The 19967-nt window shown below is 35.8% G+C and overlaps 1 protein-coding gene across 1 annotated transcript; it reads left to right on the top strand.

The window, feature by feature from the left end:
- LOC109225499 (NADH-cytochrome b5 reductase-like protein) lies at positions 345-8599 on the top strand. The gene is made up of 13 exons (XM_019390178.1): positions 345-638; positions 2331-2373; positions 2949-3024; positions 3946-4005; positions 4165-4215; positions 5201-5255; positions 5376-5446; positions 5547-5598; positions 6361-6438; positions 6972-7061; positions 7150-7263; positions 8105-8173; positions 8262-8599. The coding sequence occupies exons 1-13, from the start codon at positions 462-464 to the stop codon at positions 8316-8318; spliced, it is 993 nt and encodes a 330-aa protein (XP_019245723.1). The 5' UTR covers positions 345-461; the 3' UTR covers positions 8319-8599.

Here is a 19967-nt window from a genome sequence, read left to right as displayed (position 1 = left end):
TGGGTCGATTTTTTATTTGGATACCCGTATTAATCCAATGTGTACAGCCATATCAGCAAGCAATACACATATACAGCGCGTGTATACACGATAGAGAGGTTTACTAAGTTAGGGGGTAATAAAATGCGAAAAAGTAAGCAAGGAGTAATTAAAATCCCGTATAGATAAGATGTACAATCATTAAAAAATATCAAGTTTAGGGGGTGTTTACCTATTCTGCCTTGTTTTTATTTTTCTTGCTTTCGTTAAGGAAATTTTCCCTTTTTATTTTATAACAAAACTGTATTTTAACTAAGAAACCGTTTTTTAGCCTGTGAGTACGGTGCACTTGACCGCGTATGATTCTTTCCTTTCGCGTCTCTCGCTTTTGCAAATGTAAAACACACACACACACACACACAATACACTGAAATAGATCACTCAATTCACATTTCCTTTTTTCTACTCCAGCGTAGTTCAAAATGGCGGCGTTCTTCAGGAAGCTAGCAAAGGCGGCGGCGGCTGCACCCATCGCTGCATTCAGTAGAGAAGGCCATTATTCCAAGTCTAATTTTGCTAACCCTAGCTTCCCCTTTGGAGCTATTGCTGCCGTTGCTGGTTGTGTTTCCTTCTATTACTGCTCTTCTTCTCCTCATTTGGTACTTTTCCCCATCTCTCCGTTTCCATATATGGTTTCATTTCCCTTTTTTTACAATGTCAATGTATGTTCTGTTTTTATGTCAGATCTTGTCCTATTTTAGCTTGCTTTTATCTTCATCATTTTTATTCTTCCCCTCAGGTGTATATGATTAGTGGTGGTAAGAATGCAGTGCGTGATGTGTTGGTTAGGCAGACGCCGATGTAGCATAGGAGTGTCGGGTTCATCTGAACCCAGTCCTATTGATGCGGATCATAAATTTACGTATTAAAATTTACTAGGATTCTAACAATAGTACATATGAACCCATAATCTTAACAATATAACGTGTTTAATACTAAGAACCTCAAAGTTTGAACCTATAGAATTTAAGTCATGGTTCTGCCTCTGAAGTTAGGCGCGTATCACGAGTTTGAACCCACAGATATAAGTTTCGTATTTAAGTGGAGAAGTGTACTGGGTTTCGAATTGTGCACCAGGCGATCGAGATTTCTAGTTATCAAAGAAATAAAAGATATTTACCTATGATAAGTACAAGTAGAAGAGAATAATCTTCTTTTGTCATAGTGGAAAGCCGTGACTAGTTAAGGATTATTTTATAAGATATGTAAATGTTTATATTGGAACGCTAATGTCATTGCACAGTACTGATCAGAATCTATTATAATTTGTTATGTTTAGGATGGAAGTAACAGGAAGCTACTATAATCGTTTGTCTCCTCTCCTTTGCTTTGAAATCTTTCCGTCCAAATATAATTGCTAATGGTGGAACAAATGAAAGAAAAAAAAGTGACTTGAAGTTGCTTGCATGCCACATAGATGTCATTACTTGGACTCTAGAGGAACAACCGGACAGGTCTCCGCTTCTGGATTTAACCATTTACTGGCCTAACAGCTTAGAATGTTAAACGTGTAAGGTGCTACATATTATTTAAGGAATATGAGCATGCATTTAGAATATGCTAAGTTTTGTAAAGTTTGCGTAAAGAGATGCTTGGTGAGGATAAAATTTTCTTCTTCCTTATCATCCTATAATTGCTGAAGTACGTCTATGTAATATGCTTTGTACCTGTATATGTTTATGTATGCATTTGTACATCTATATGTATTATAATTTATTTGCATGTGTATAGTGTAGGCAAATGCCAGCACATTACTTTCATTTTCTTTATCTAACATTTGTCTATTGCGGACCAACAGAAAAACCTATCCTTTTTCTTGCTATATTTTTAAGTAACGACTATAGCGGAAACAATGGTCGTATGAATGGTGAATTTTTGTTAAAAATAATATAATCGCTATTGAGTCCTCACCAGGGAAGAGGTAATTGGGTATGATGTTATGTTTACTAATTCTGAATTTCTCAATCCGTGCCCCTGAAATAAATATATATCTCATTGCAGTAAAACTGGTGAGAACTTTTTGCTTGTCTTTCCTTCACCTTAATTGGTTTGAAATGAAAGTTAAATTATTAGATTCTTCTTGTTTTACAACCTAGATTATTCGTTTTCCTTTTCTTTTCAGGAGTTGATGTTGACTAGCTAACAGAAAACAAATTTTCTCTCTTCATGATTTTTATTTCTGTGACTTTCAGAGTGCCTACATTAATTGATTAATTCGAGAAATTTTGTCATCTTAAGGTTAGCTGTTTTACTGTATCTTCAATAGAAAGCTGATTTTTTTCCATATACAGGTGTACTTAGAGCAAATCAATGAAGATTCTGGTCAAAAAGTTGGTTAGTTCCTCTATTTACGCCTTCTGTAAGCTTATGCTTTAGTCAAGATATTCGTATTTGGTTGGAACACCAACTCAATCAAAACACTATTTCCTTTTCACCATTAGTGCTGATTTCATTTTAGTGTCTGTGATATAAGTTCACTGTGGATGCAGTTAAGTGGAAAGTTGAAAATGCGGGCATTCATATTCATAGACTTCGATGTAATGAATTATAAGTTCTATCATTTAAATTACTTAAGGAAGAAGGGGAACCAGAGATAAAATAGAAGGAACTTTTTGGGTGTAACATGTTAAAGGAATGACTTCAGATAACTTGTAGTTTATACTTTTGTCTAAAAATTTGCACGGTTTTCTGCTGATAAGATAATTTTTTTGCTAGATCTGAGCTTTGTTGTTTCATTAATCTGTCTATATGTACCCTCTCTCTCTTACACATTCTGTTTAGGTTCATGTTTTTGGATGACCTTCCAGTTTAACTGCTTCAGTAACATCAGCTTGTGGAAGCTTTGTTTCTTTTGATAGTTGTTAAAGATCAAGAAATTGAATGGATTTTACTGTTGTCTTCGTTTTCAGCTCTAAATCCTGATAAATGGATTGAATTTAAGCTGCAAGATCGAGCACCAGTTAGCCACAATAGTCATCTGTTCAGGTTATTTTTATCTTAATAAGATTGTGGCTTTAATGCTTTAATGGTGATATTACTCATTCATTGATGACCTCCCTGTGATATTCCATTTTGTATAGAAGATTGGGTGTTGTTCGTAGAAGACTATTTCATTTTGTAGGTTTCTTACTTTTGTATACAGGCGTTTTCTTTGCCCAAACATTAATAAAATTATTTTGTTATCAAAAAGAAAATGATGTCTCTCCCTGTGAACTAAATCTGGCTTGTTTGGTCAAAAAACTCTGTAGGCAAATTGAGTTCATAATACCACTGTTGCAACGGTGGTCTTACACCAATTAAAATATGAAAAACCAAGCTTTCTAGCCTATCTGTATCTAAAGAAGGTGGTTGAATGTGTGGACTTTAGCTTTTGGGAAGCACTATTTCCTTTTTATCCTGCATCATAACATCACCTGAATCTTGTTATTGCATACTGTTTTAGAAGATTTTTTAATAAAAGGTTGGGAAGGTTGGGCATGTAGGTTAAAGGAAAGAGTCAACTAATAAGTTTGGTTCTTCAACTATCTGTTCCTTCTCAATCTTTTTTCCTTTACTACTCTTTCTTTGGATTTATGGGAGGGGGATTATTTAGAAAATGCTAGCTTGCGGGGTGGAAAAAAAACCTTTGCTTTTGTTGCCATCGGTTGTTTCTGCTAGTACTAAGTAGATAATTATGGACTTCTGTGTATCGTTTCCACTCACTATGTTTGCTACTAAATATATCATGTTGGACTTTCGTGTTATAACTGGGTAGACTTTAGACTAGCCTCCCGAGCTGGGTTCGTATATTTGGTTTTATGACTGTTGAAATCCCCTTCAAGTTTTGTATTCAGATATATGAAGAGTAGTTAATGACTGAGTTTGGTTATACTATTGATCTGTTCTTTCTTTCCTCCAATATTGTAGGTTTTCATTCGATCCTTCTTCAAAGTTAGGTCTTGATATTGCATCTTGCATTCTTACAAGGTAAGTTCCATTACATTTTAATCTCATTTGCATAGTGTCTTTGTTTCATGAGAAAGTTCACTAGTTCAGAAGTTTTGTACTTGTGTTACAAGAATTATGGAGAATATGGTTTCTGGATCATTACTTCTGACATGCTAATACATTGTTTCCTTCTTTTAGGGCACCGATGGGAGAAAATGCTGAAGGAAAACCAAAATATGTCATTCGACCGTAAGTTTCATTATTATAAATTTTCTTTCTTAGCGTTTCCTTTTTCATGTATACCTCTACTATTTGATCCATTTGAATGCTTATTAGTTGCTCGTCAGCTGTATGAACTGAAAAATTAGTCATGCTCTTTTTACATTTTTGTGCTGATAACAATATTAATTATGAAAATTATGTCTTTTTTCCTGAGAAAAAGTGAGAAGGTTACATCCATGGTTGAGAGGAGTACAAATACTCCCTAGTCAAGGATGACACATGAAATGTTGAAAAATCTTGGGTTCAGATAATATGCCTTTCTGCTTAATTTTGTTTTGGTAATGTCTTGGAGTATTTTGCATGCACCTCGACTATTCACTAATACTCTGCTACCTTTCACCAACACAAGTACCGGTAACTTTTTCCATCAAGGGTAAGACGAATGAAAAAAAATCACCTAGCTTTTTTTTGCCTCTGCTGGGATCTAAACCTCTGTCTTCCATGGTCTATTCCATTTTCATTGCCTACTAGACTACACCCTTGGGTGCTATGCCTTTCAAGTTAATTAAAACCAAAAAGAAACATCTATGTGCTTTTCTTCTATTCCATCTATCCCTTTTTATGGACCTACTTTTCATATCAATGTGAAACGAATTCATCTCTTCTCTTGAATGACTAAAATCTTCAGCTAATCACTTACACTTTTTGTCACAATAAGGTTGTCATAATTTTTACATCCAAGTGTAACTTATACCAACACTCTTTTCCCGTATCTAAATGGCCAAATTTCCAACTAGTCAAATTCCCTTTTAAAGCTTCTGCCCAGAGTAGGTGCCACAGTTTACAGTCTCTAAGCTTTATTTTCATAGACATGTACAGTTAACACACACTAAGTTTATTGTCCCTTCAAAATTGATATTGTGCGTTTAGGCTGGTGCTTATTATGAGATACCTCATTGGACACTCTAAATTGAACAGCAAGTAATCTTCTTAAGTATGTTTTTGTTTTCAGTTATACTCCTATATCTGATCCAGATTCCAAGGGATACTTTGATTTGTTAATTAAGGTATATGCTTGTAGTATTCCTGCATTATATATTATCGAACTTACTGTTGACCTAACTTGCAGAACATGTTGTTTAACCTGCTTTTCTTTACATTGTTTCTTGGAACTATAAAAAATGCAGGTTTATCCTGAAGGGAAAATGAGCCAGCATTTTGCAAGCTTAAAACCAGGCGATGTACTTGAAGTGAAAGGGTCAGTTACACAACTTAGTAAATTCTAGCAGAGATTCTTTCTTTCGTAATCTTATTATTCTTGTAGTTTACAAGTCAACAATTGCATTCTATATCTGCAGGCCCATTGAGAAATTGCGTTATAGTCCAAACATGAAGAAACATATAGGCATGGTAAGAGCTTGCATCTAAGTGTTCTCTGTGACACTACAATTTTAGAAAGAGTACAATATAACTAGGTTGAAACTCTAATTCATGGTCTTGATTAGGAAGTTATGTAGACATAACTCACTTTCTGGGATGAGTTTTAAAGGTAGGCAGACTACTCAGCAGAATTAGTTTATTATGCTTATTAACAAAAATAAAAACAGCAGCAGAGGAAGTACTATCCACACTGAAAGTTGAAATTGGTGGAAGGCATGTTCATATTCTGTTCAGCTTTGAATACATGGCGTCCTTTACGTGATATTCTTTATGCAATGATGTCACTGAAGCATGGAACTCATGCTGATTACAGGAGGAGTCAGATGTGAAACCTGTGAAGAAGAAGAACTATTTGCTAAGTCTAGTTATATGCAGCTTGTTGATATCAAAACTTAACTTTACCTGTGAATGATGTGTATCAAGGACTTGATAATTTTAAACTGTTAAATACTCTAGGATCTCTCTGGTAGATAAAGCTTGTATTGTGAATATGAACATTAAGGTTCTTTTTGATTGAAAATGTGGGTGTTATCTAGGTTTATCATGTTCCAGTGATGGTTTGAATCAAATCTCCTCTATCTATTGGGCACACTTTAATTTATAATTCTCACTGTTTGTACAATTCTCAATAGATGTTTCTATCAGATGCTGATTATGGTTGAATTATATTATGCTTTCCATTCATGTGTGTCTGAAATATAATAGAATTCAAACTCATTCTTCCAATGCCAGATTGCAGGGGGCAGTGGCATCACTCCAATGCTCCAGGTGATAGAGGCCATTCTTAAAAACCCTGACGATCATACTCAGGTATGTTTATTGATCCAATCTTTTAGTGCGTCATCCACAAGTCAGTATGCAAGGGGTGTTTATCACTTTGCACTTACCAAGTAAATCGACCGGGTTTTCCATTTTAAATATTTTGAGTTTCTGGTTCTAAGGTAAAAGCACTGAAATCTTCACAAAAGTTTCCTATTTACTTATTCTAAAAACAGTTTGTCCAAAAATTTTTTGTAAGATAATTTTGATTGGAGAGGGCGCGACAATTTCTACAAATCTAAGGCCAAAAAGAGTTTGTATTATGAAGCAATCGATTAGAGACCAAAGAGGCCCAAACTGAAACCAAACTGATCCTATATAGGTTCAGTAATACCTGTCTATTGAGTGAACTTACTAAATTGAACTCAACAATCCAAAACCAACTGAACGGACGAATTCAATACCCATGTAGTATGCGAAGCAGTAAAGATGTACTTTGCTGGCAGCATTTGCCCCTGTTGTTTTCTGAGTTGGTCTTTTACAATAAATATACAAGAACACTCATGGGTCTTTTTTTCTTTTAGGTCTCGTTGATTTATGCTAATGTGTCACCTGATGACATACTGCTAAAGAAGAAGCTTGATGTACTTGCGGCAACTCACCCTAATCTCAAGGTACTGCCAGAGTTAATATGAAATGTTGTTCTTCTGCCCTCTCCTTTTCCTCATTAAACCAACATGTTCGCTATATGGCAATATTCAGGTATTTTACACTGTAGATAGTCCAACCAATGATTGGAGAGGCGGCATCGGTTACGTATCAAAGGACATGATTGTGAAAGGACTACCTCCGCCCAGTGATGATACACTTATCCTTGTAAGTTTTCTGAAAGAGGTTTAATTGTCAGTGCCTCAAAGGCCAACAATTCAATCTTTTGTATGACATGAAAGTGGATTTTCATGCTTGGACGTTTGTCTCTGCTTTCTGGTCAAGGACTATATAGTAATTGGGAACACAATACCTGAGAATTAGCAAGAAGGAAGATAGGGTCCTAATTGTATGTTTCCTTTCTATTGGCTTCACTCTGACTGGTAGCTGGTGCAAACCAATAGTTGTGCTATGAAAAGGTGTAAGTTCATGAACCAATAGTGCTATGCGAAAGTATGTGAAAGATGGTGCAGATGGGACATGTAATCAATTTAGTAAAATGTGCAACTTTACTTAAAGCAGAAGGGGTGAAACCCTTCACCTGGGGTTTCCATTTATTGAAGATTTGCAAAATGGAATGTACACATTAGAGATGATATAGGTTTGCATGGAAAAGTGGGGATTTCACTTATATGGAAGAAGTTTCCTATAGAGAACTTGTTCTTTCACTTTTCCTTTTCCCTTCAATTTATGTTTACTACGCGTTATGAGGGGCCTTCACGCAGAGGTGCTACAAAGGCAGCTCTCCCGTATGCGGTAACTTTAAGGATGCAGCTGTTAGTTGGTTTCATGTAGAGTATTTTGCTCTTCATGATAATTGAGGGGTGGGGGTGCGGATTGCTATAGAAAAGTTGTTACTCGGTGTAGAGTGACTGGATTGGGGTAAGTGATCTGTGCCATACTCGTCAAGATTTCATGAGGTGCTAGAACAATCACTGATATTCTGAATTTGTTCTGCAATGACATTAGATTTATGTGGAATCATCCGAAACTTTCTGTTTGTGTCCAGGTATGTGGTCCTCCTGGGATGATGAAACATTTATCTGGCGAAAAGCCAAAACCTCGTGAGCAAGGCGAGGTACTTATTCCATCTACCAAAAGAATTTAATTACCTGTTTCTTAGTATTGCATTGCCTCTAATGATGTTTATGTTTGCTTTCTGACAGCTAACTGGACTACTCAAGGATGTTGGCTTTACAGAAAACATGGTTTACAAATTTTAGTTACTTTGTTAACATTACTTTCCCTTATCTTTTTGAATAAAAGAATTTTGAAGAAACACAATATCTTACACAACATAATCCGAGGGTTTGGACGAGCATTCAGGATGAAGGCCATGTTACAGATTGTAAGAAACGAGGATTTTTTTGGAAACATCTGGAAAATACTTATTTTAGGGGAAAATAAAAAAGCTTGATATCTCTTTACTCTTGGTTTATCGCAGTGTGTTAATTATCTATACCTGTACGGTAGAGGCCATGGAGATTTTATGCGTTGCTATGAATTTTATAGTTTGTTCACTAGCTAGCACATATGCAACTTTAAAAAAAACTACTCAATATGGCGTTCATTTAATATCCTATTTTATGGAGCTTATTCTGTTTTCATGCCACAACGATGTTCTTATTCACTGATTTTCTTAATATTTGTATGGTTATGAAGGTCATTTTACATACTGGATTAGAACTTGCAAAGTAATCAAGAATTTTGTTCTTTTTCCCTTCGACTCAAAAGGTGGTTTTTTCTTCTCAATATATACACACTTGATCCTATTGTGTTTCTCTTTTGGCAAAAATTAAAATCTCTTTTTGTTGATTGGTACTTGAAAAGAAAAATATTTTGGTCACTAGAATTCTCCTTTGTACATGCTAGAGCGTAGATCTTTATTTTATAGTATATACATTTATTATATTAATGATACATTTACAGTATTATAATAATATAGTGGCTTGCTATTACTAAAGTAAAAATAGCATGATATAGCCAGTTTTTGGACTGGTCATTCAAAAATAGCCAGCGTTTACGAAGTCAATGAAAAATAGCCACTATTTTGCTACAACAGAGACCGGTCCAGCATAATATACTGGAGTTCGGTGCACCTGTGTATGAACTCCAACATATTATGCTGGATCGGTATACTTTGCAGACTCCAGTATGAGTGCTCCAGTCTCCAGTATATTATACTGGAAAATTATACTTGTTGGAACTCCAGTATATTATGCTGGAGTTATAGTGTACTTATGCTGAAACTCCATCATATTATGCTGGAGTTCCAGCATACTTATCCTGGAACTCCAATATAATATGCTGGAGTTCAAGCATACTTATGCTGGAACTCCAGTATAATATACTGGCGTATTTTCCGGGTTTTGAACAGTGTTTTCGCTCAGATTTATCTTTACATAAAAAGTGGCTAAATTTCGATTATTTTTGAAATTGAGCTATTTTTGAACGACCAGCTGTAAATCTGACTATTTTTAAATTTCTCCCATTACTAAAAGACCAACTGAGATTACTGAAGCGTGATTGGATAATGTCTCAATTTATATCTACTATTTCTCAAACAACCATTAATTACAAATTTGGGTTAACTTAGAATTATACCACGTTAAACAAGATTAAAAACCTAACTTCGGATCAAATATGATCCTAGTCCCAAATAAAAGCTGATAGCCGAGCTAAGACTACAGAGTACAGACAAATGATAGTAGTGCTTTGAGCGTATGTTTGGCCCGACGGGTCACACTATTCCTCCTCACCTAACATTGTCTTAATAAAAATACAGCGTCTAAGCAAAAGTGACTGAGTTCGGCCGAACCCGCACCTAGTAGGCTCGCTTTGCCCCTATTTACTGTGGTCAGTAATTTAATTTTATATGTGCATTAAAAAGTTTATTATATAACTATAAATATTAACTCGGAATTATTATAGTACCTCTAAACTTAAAATTTTGTATCCGCCTCTGTTTAGTCTTGCACCTTTTTTTTCACGGTTTGAAGAGTCAGTCAATTTGAGGTGGCTACATCTTTCGCCACAAGAACAAAAAAGAGGCAGGAAAATGCACGAAAGTAGGACTTGGGTGTCAAGTAAATAAAGCAAATTAATGGACTATGCATTCAAACTTTTTTGTCCCACCACTAATTCCAGCTATAAATGAATTCAACTTCTTCACTTATTCAAGACTCACTAGCCATTCTTCAAAGTTCAAACTCTTTTACTAATTTTCATAGTGTGAAATGCCATGAATTTACAACAAACTGCATATATTCTTTCAAGACTTCCAATTTTAGGGTGTTTTATGAACACCCTTTTCCAATTTCTTTGTCACGAGAGCTTTATTAATGAAGATCATGAGACTGAGACACAATTAATTGACAGGGAAATCAATGATGATACAGCAATTGCTAGCAATGTAGCAGCTCAGAAGCATTTTCAGCAACATATCAAAGGGGGTTGAGATTATCAACCATTTAATGTAAAACATATATATATTAGTTGACGTGCACACAAGTTGGTCCGGACACCATGATTATTAAAAAACAATAAGTGTAAAATCATAAAGTATAGTTGTATAAACAATTTTTCTCTTTACTTTTTTCCTGTTCTTCTCCTAGGTTGTGAATTAGCTACTGAGGAAAGTCATAACTGCTGCAAGACTTATGACTATTATATGGTTTTGAATTGATCATTGTACTTCTAACGATCCTTTCTTGACTTCTCTTCTAGTTATTTAAATTTATTATGATCACATTGATGACTAGTGAAACAAATATAGAATATCCTCAAGAACCTTGATTTTTCCTTCATTTTAATACGGCAAGGCAAACCAAAATATTCTTTCTATATCGACTTTGTTTCTATCTATCCAATTTTAACTTCCAAAATATTTCAGCCAAAGTTTATCTGATTGAATCTACGTGATCTTAAACGCAACAAAATTGGATCAAGTTTGCACCTAGTGTAATCTGAAATTCTCAAAGAAGCATTTGCTCTCTCCGTTTTAAAGAGTCAAACAAGATTTTATTTGATTTTGCAAATAGTAACAAATAATTTAAATTGTTTACTATTGTGGTTTATAGTTTGTTTTACGTAGTTTCTAAATATATATTTAACTCAAAAAACTTAAAGAATCTATATCTGAATTCACACCGAAAATAAGTCGGTTTGACCCTTGTATTCCGAAAAGGTTCGGGAGTATAATTTCCCATATTGTGTGTTACTTCACAAGCAGGGAGATTGTATGTATCAATTGAGGCAAACCACCTTCTGACCCCAAAAAGGAAAAAGAACAAAATTCTTGATTGCTTTGACAAGTCCTAATCCACTACACAAAATGATATTCATAACAATACCAATATTAAGAAATCAGAGAATATGAACAACGTTACTTTGGCTTGGAAACAGATTAAGCTCCATAAAATAGGAGACTAAATAAACAATAGTAGTACATTATTATACGAGAAGGGGAGCTTTGGCGTAGCTGATAAAGTTGATGCCATGTGACCAGGAGGTCACGGGGTCAAGCCGTGGAAACAACCTCTTGCATAATGCAAGGTAAGACTGCGTACAGTAGACCTTGAGGTCCAGCCTTTCCCCGAACCCCGCGCATAGCGAGAGCTTTGTGCACTGGACTGCCTTTTAGTACGTTATTATACCACGTGAGCTAGCTAGTGGACAAACTATAAGGATCGTGTCAATACAAAATATCCAATAGCCGACTTCAACTTGTTTGGGACTAAGGCATAACTGTAGTATGATATCTCCGTGGTTCTAACTATAAGCATAGCCGAAAAGAAGTGCTCCAAACTTGCCATATACAAGGACTTACAGGTAGAGAATTGACACACTGAGAGCCGCAACAACAACAACAACAAAACAAAAAAATTCAATGAAATCCCACACGTGGGGTCCGGGAGGGTAATATGTACGCAGATCTTAATCTTGTCTTATGAGGCAAGAAATGTTGTTTCTGATATACTCTCGGCTTAAGAACAATGAAAAGGACACAATGAACAAACAATTACAATGGAAAGGAAATAAGTCAACAGAAGCAAATGACACAACGTGTAATAATAAAGATCTAGGAATACGAAGCTAGAAAAGAAGTGAAAACTACTGGTAATAATGACACATCGTATAACAAGGAACTCGGAAAAGGAGAATACAAGACTAGTACTAAAACTACTAGTACGACTAGAAGAGACACTCGACTACCTGTCAACCCACAACCCTAATTCTCGATCTCGACACCTTCCTATCGAACCACAACATAATAAACCACCACAGTATCAATTCAAGTGTATGTCACATTCCATAAATCATTCATGAGCATGCACTAAACAGGGGCGGATCCAACCTATTACAGTGGGTTCCCGTGAACCCAGTAGTTTTAGTATATACCTTGTATGTATATTAAAAATTCACTAAATACCCATAAATATTTAATTGTGAACTCATTTACTTAAGGTCGTTATAGAAACCCATAAACTTTAAATCCTGGAACTTCCTTGTCACGACCCAAAATCCCTCCGAAGGAGTCGTGATGGCACATAATCTCTAAACTAGGTAAGCCTAACATTTACTAACTTCAAATTAAATAACTCTCAATAAATCACAAATCCCAAAACCGGTGATATAAGTCATAAGCCTTTCTAAGAGTAGTTATACAAAATAAATACAACATTGTTCCAGAACGAGAGGGAATCAATGGAACGTAAATACAAACGAAGGTGACTCCGAGGCCTGCGAACGCAGCAACAGGTTACCGTGAGTCTCCACGGCGATGACCCGCACAACTACTATCGATCAATACCTAGATCTGTACACAAAAAAATGTACAGAAGTATAGTATGAGCACACCACGGCGGTGCCCAGTAAGTATCAAGACTAACCTCGGTGGGTAGTGACGAGGAACAATCAAGACACCTACTGGTCAAATGAAATGAACAGGATATGATAATAAAATATCGAGATAAAGATAACGAGGTAATATCAATAGCGGAGAGAAACTAAAATACAAACAGTAGGAACAATAAAGGGAGAACACGGGTAGTAACGAACGATACCAAGTAAATCATATAACCAAGTAGATCAGATAACCAAGTAAATCAGATAACCAAGTACATCACATAACCAAGTAAATCAACACTGACAGAACAGGAACAAAGACAAGTAAGAATGTATTCAAATAAAGAAGGCAATGCCAACTCAATCACTCACATCATGTCTAATACACAATCCCGACCATCTTAATCCTCGATTTCTCATATCATAATCTCAACTTCCGAACCTTCAGCACACATGGCACCTTGTGCCCCCATATTTTCCATCTCACTTTTAACAACAAAATTCACATGCTATACAATACATAATGTCCGTACAAATGCACTCAAGATGTTCAAGAAGTCTCATTTACCTAATATAAGTAAATTACAATTTCTAAACTAATTAGGAAAGCCACCGAGAAAAGATGAAGTTGTTTCTTTTGAAATCATTTGAGTAAAGAAACTACCCATTTCAATTAAAATACAACATCGAATGGATTATTACCTTTAACATGGGAGTTAATAACTTAAAACTTAGTAGAAATTCCTTTTTAAGTAAAATACAACCTCAGATGGTTTAAGGGGAGATAATTGAGAAACTAATTGAATCAAAGATATAACAATTATTGAAGTTTGACGTATTGAAATGTATATATAAATACGACGAGGTATTGAAAACACTGTAGGTTCCAACACAAAGGATCACATCAATAAAGGAATTTAAACAATTAAAATACTTGAATTGATTACAACAAATAAACACAGCAGCAGAAAGTGCACGGCATCACCCTTGGTGCTTTGACTCTCAATCCTCACCATGCAATCAATATTCACTTTTATTCTTTCTTGTTGCGGCGTGCAACCCAATCCCAATCATATAATACTGTTGCGGCGTGCAACCCGATCCCAACCATATAATGATGTTACGGCATGCAACCCGATCCTAAATATATAATGATGTTGCAACGTGCAACCCGATCCCGATCATATAATGATGTTGCGGCGTGCCACCCGATCCCAATCATATAATGATGTTGCAGCGTGCAACCCGACCCCACCTGTCCACCCTTACTACTCCTTGTTGCGGCGTGCAACCCGATCCCATATAATATTGTTGCGGCGTGCAACCCGATCCCAATATACAAATCAACACCAATCACAAAAAAATTCCGGCAAGGGAACAATAGTATAACAAAAATACCCCGGCAAGGGAAACAATATCATAAGCAATAACATCCCGGCAAGGGAATCAGGAGGTACATAATAAGGGTCACGGAAAAACCAAGAAGCACGATAACCTCAACAAAACAACAAGACATAATAAGCACGTGATAACTACACCTGTAACCACAACAATTGGACATGTAACCTATTTGCACGAAGTCATAGAGAAACTCAAAATCAAGAAGTATCAAAATAATAAGGAAGGCAATCACTTCAATTAAGGATCAATGTAACACGTAAAGATTAGAGTAAAGCTAACAACATCATATGGGGCATATAGAGGCAATTTAATCAATTATTAAACCCAATCATAACGGGATACTTTTCACATAATGAATATAAGGACCTAAGAAACGTAGAGCAAATTTCTCACAAATAAGTCCGAGCACACACTCGTCACCTCGCATGCATGGACTACAATTAGCATAGAAGACTCAAATCCTAAGGGGAAGTCCCCCACACAAGGTTAGGCAAGATACTTACCTCAATCCGGCCAATTCAATACTCAATTTAGTTTTTTCTTTACAAATTCATTAATGCTCGACTCAATCTAGCCAAAAACGACTTGAATACATCAAACAATGTAAGAGAAAACAATTTCAATTGACAAAAACTATGATTCTTATACAATTTGCAAAAAGTCAATAAAAGTCAAACTCCCCGGGTCCGCACTTCGGAACCCGACAAAATTTACAAAAACTGAACACCCATTCCGCTACGAGTTCACCCATACAAAAATTATCTAATTCCGATACCATTTGGTCATTCAAATCATCATTTTACATTTTCGAAAGATTTCACAATTTTTCCCAAATTTTCCTTTAGATTCTCATGAATTTGATTTTAAATCTAAGATATAATCACAACATATAGTTGGAAATTGATTAGAGACACTTACCCAATGACTTGGAGAAGTTTGGGTCTTTGGAAAATCGCCTATGCAGGTTTAGGGTTTGAGAAAATTGAAAAATGGGTGAAAATCCCGTAAAAAATCTCACTTAACAGGCCTCAGATGTCGCATTTGCGACCCAGGTTTCGCAATTGCGAACCCTCGCAATTTGCGAACAAGGCAGGGCTGGAAGAAGTCGCATTTGCGACAAAAAGTTCGCATTTGTGAACTGGTCATCACAATTGCAATGAAAAAGTTCGCATTTGCGACCACACGAGAAACCAACAATTTTTTCCGACACGAAAATGAGCATAACTTCCTCATACGATGTCCAAATTCAATGATTCTTTTTCCTATGGCTCCATAATTTCGATACGGATCTAATGGTTCAATAAAAGATGAATTTGGATCTCATTTGCTCAATGTGGTATCATTTTTGCTTGAAGAAACGACGATGAAGCATCCAAAAACAAGCGCAGCATAGCCTAAACCTATTCGAAACTCACCCAAGCCCTCGGGCTCCAAACCAAACATGCACGCAAGTCTAAAACATCATACGGACTTATTCTTGCGATCAAATCATCAAAATAACATCAAAAACTATGAATTTAACCTCAAAACTCATGATTTTCTAACTTTTTAATCGGACGTCCAAATCACGTCAAATCAATTCCGATTTTTACCAAATTTCACAGATAGGACTTAAATATCATAACAAACTTGTACCAGGCTCCGGAACCAAAGTACGGGACCGATACCAACGAGTTCAAACATTAATTCATTTCTTTATTTCCTATAAAAACCAGCACAACAATTTTCTTCAAAAATTATTTTCTAAGGCTAGACACCTCGAAATTCAATTCCGGGCATATGCCCAAGTCCCATATTTTACCGCGGACTTCTCGGGATCGTCATAACACAGATCCGGGTCCGTTTACCAAGAATGTTGACCAAAGTCAACTAAAAACCAAATTTTAACTCTAGAAATTACTATATTTTTTATATTTTCACATAAAAGCTTTCCGGTTTCACGCCCGGACTGCACACGCAAGTCGATACACATAATATGAAGCTACTCGTGACCTCAAACTGCCAAACCGAACGCAACTGCACAAAATGACCAGTCGAGTCCTTACACGCCTTAAACATGTACCAGCAATGTAATTACAGAACAAACTAATCAAAACATCCATCTAGAAATGCTCATGTTCCCAAACAAATATACACTCGTCTTTTTAAATCATATTACGGCACAACAAAACACAATTTTATACTGCAACATCGGCGTTTGTTACTCTCTATTCAGTTTTAACTTCCAAAACATTTCAGCCAAATATCATGATCTCATTTTAAGACTACAATCTATGTAAACTACTTCTGCTTTAGGTGATGCACGCCAAAAATTAAAATCTTTATTAAATATCCATAAATATTAACTCGGGGTTGCTAAATAACTTTAAACTTCAAATTTTATATCCGTCCCTAGTTAGTCTTGCACGACGGATTAAACTTTTCAGTCAATTTAAGGAGGCCACTATTATCTTTCTCCACAAGACAAAAAAGAGGATTCGAAAATCACAAGAAAGTGGGACTTGGGTGCCAAGCAAATTAATGGACTAAACTATCAAACTTTTTGGTCCCACCATTAATTCCAACTATAACTTAATTCAACTTCTTCACATATTCAAGACTCACCAGCCATTCTTCAAAGTTCAAAATCTTTTACTAATTTTCATTGTGTGAATTGCCATGAATATACAACAAACTGCATATATTCTTTCAAGAATTCCAATTTTGGGTTGTGTTATGAGCACCCTTTTCCAATTTCTTTGTCACGAGAGATTTATTAATGAAAATCATGAGACTTGTCACACCTCCTTTTTTACACACCTACCCCGAAGGATAATGTATAAGGGAGTTTTTCCATTTAAAGTGACATTATTCGAAATGGGATTATTTATTTATTTTTAGAGTCGCCACTTGGGAAAGGATTGGCTTTTGGTGTCCCAAGGCACCGATTTAATTTAAATCCCAAATCGAGGAAAAATTCGACCTCCCAATTGGAGTCTGCGAACCAGAAATTCTGAATAAGGAATTCTGTTGACCCGAGGGAAGGTGTTAGGCACCCCCGAATCCCGTGGTTCTAGCACGGTCGCTTAAATTATTATAAATGGCTAAAATCTAGTTTTATACATGTTCAATCCTATAGTGCAATTTTTAAAATTATTTACCGTTTTTAATTTATTTTTACGAAAATGAACGCCGTTTAAGAGCGTGTTTTCAGATCACGTCACATGAAATGCACCCGGATCCTCAACACCTCTTATTCAACGTTTTAGGATTTGGATTTGGGTCGCATGAAATGCACACCCGACTTTAGGAAGGTAATTTTATTAAAAGACGCGCCTAGAGCGACTAACGTGTTATCAACTTTATGGGGGCCATGGAAATTCGCTAAACGGCACGCCCAATTTCTAAAAATATTTTAATATAGTATTTAATGAGGGCCCCGCAGTTTATATGTTTTGTTTGGCGAGGCTCGTCTCATTTAATTATTTTTTAAGGTCAATCTAAATCGAACTAGATTCTCTATTTGCATTGTGGTCTTTAAAGGGCTTGGCAATATGAAATTCGAGTTTCCAAATTCAAGTCCGGATTCAAATAAAAGGATAAAACCTTTTAATTTAAAACCGCCACCTAACTTGAAGACCTAAATTTTATGTTGCAAATTGAATAACCGTATTCCTAATGTGAACTTTGGGCCCAGGACTGTACAGTGATTGGGGAATTTGGCCCAAAACTGCACTGTGAATTTGCCCAATAGTCGAACCTCATCAATGCCCAATCGTGAAAATTATACAGGCCCAGGAGCAGCATTTAGTCCCATTCTGTCGTTTGATTAAGGAACCAGAGTCCAGTCTTAACGCCGATAGGACCGTAATTATCTCTGATTGTTCATTAGGCTTTCGACTCGTTTATTCACGCTTATTCTAAGGCAAATTCGTGACTACTGATTCAATTGCTGATTATATTCAGCAGTTGGATTGTCTAAAGAGTAATTACACAGGAGCCTATTAAAACTATAAAGGCTTATAAGTTCAGCACCTTACACATAGAACTAAGTCACGACAAACTTAGAGTTTACAAGCAATTCTAGGCTATTCACTCTGATATAAAAAAAAAGTCCCAGGCAGTCCGGATTATTACAACAGTGTTCATGTGAATACAACTTCAAAACAAATTTGATCAACATTAGCTAAATATACATCGCTAATATACTTCCAGTTGTAAATATACAAACAAAATCAGATGAACAAACGTGCCAAAGGGTAAACTCCATCTCATTTCACTTCCATTCCAAAGATTACATCAAGTAAGATTTAAAGCATGTACCTGGATTTGAATGAGCAAAGGAAGAGAGGTAAGTCACGCAGTATTAGGCAACAAGCAGCAGTAGAATTCAGCAGCTCGAAACAGATTCTCGATTCAAAAAACAACAGCTTATAGCCCAGTGTAGAATCAACAGAAAATTAACACCACAAATGACTCACGATTTAGCTTTGAAGGTGATTTCTAAACCTTATCGAATAGCAAACAGACCAGGACAACTTGTTCGACTCCTAAGCTTATCAGAAATAAACTAGAAATCAGAACTGTGTAATGCAAAACTCGGAAATGGATCTGGAAATTAACTGCTGGAAACTTTTATGAAAAAATTTAGAGATCTCTGAACTTTTCAAGGAATTTTTCCCAGGATCTCCAACCTTGCTGCACAAGGCAATGTAGGTGCCTTTTATAGGCAAAACCTAAAGTTACCTTCAGATTTTAGTTTTCTTTTTAGTCCCTCCCTCATTTAGTTTTTTTAGTCCCTCATTTTTAAGACTTATTACCCAAGTAACAACACTTATTTTATTAAAACTACACTAAAGTCTATTCTAGAAAGTCCTACACCCATTACAATCCCTATTCTATCCTTACCCCTTTTCAAAAATTACCAAATCTGCTGAAAGTACCCTTTTCTATACCTGAACTGCCCTCAAAACTCTCTTGGAATTACTGACCAACCCAAACCCCTTTACTTTAGTTAGTACTGACTATAGTTAACCTTATTTAGTCTATATCAGCTATAACCAATCAATTAACCCTAATTACTGAGTTAAACTAAAATTTAATCAAACCAGTGATTTAATCCAACCAAACAGTATCTGAACAGGGTTGAAACAACAATTAACTAAGATTAAAATGAAGCAAAATCGAATTGCAAAGAATTATCGAGACAGGCTAACACACGTTCAAGGATCGAACTATTGAATTAAAGGCTAAAATCATGCGTTGACAGTCAAATATATACACTAATTATTAAAATTGCTAGAACACATACTGAATCAAAAAAGATAAGCAAAACATAAAACAAAAGAAACAAGAATAAAATCAAAATTAAAAGAAGGGAAAACAGAATACCTAATAGAATTAGGAACTCGGTTAGGCACTGTTGCTTGAATCCTCCAGGATTCTTGACACGTAACATCCCTAATCGTGTGTTTTCACAAGAACCCACATGATTAGGGAAATTACGGTCAAAAATCCCTAAATTTTGAGCTAGGGTTCTGCCGGTTTTAAGATTTGAAATTCGAGGAGTTATGGCAAGATTCGAAAGGTTTTGGTCAGGGATTAATGATGGGGAGGTCATGGAGACTGTGGGGTGTAAATTTGGG

Source organism: Nicotiana attenuata, chromosome 5 (assembly GCF_001879085.1).
Source record: "Nicotiana attenuata strain UT chromosome 5, NIATTr2, whole genome shotgun sequence".
Taxonomy (NCBI): Eukaryota; Viridiplantae; Streptophyta; class Magnoliopsida; order Solanales; family Solanaceae; genus Nicotiana; species Nicotiana attenuata.
This window is presented reverse-complemented; position numbering and strand designations above follow the sequence as displayed.

Bases quoted from the DNA above. Each gene is read 5' to 3' on its own strand.
- LOC109225499 (XM_019390178.1), top strand. From the start codon at position 462: ATGGCGGCGTTCTTCAGGAAGCTAGCAAAGGCGGCGGCGGCTGCACCC. The intron at 2,374-2,948 runs GTTAGTTCCTCT...CTTCGTTTTCAG, and splicing joins AGATTCTGGTCAAAAAGTTG to CTCTAAATCCTGATAAATGG. The intron at 5,447-5,546 runs GTCAGTTACACA...CTATATCTGCAG, and splicing joins GATGTACTTGAAGTGAAAGG to GCCCATTGAGAAATTGCGTT.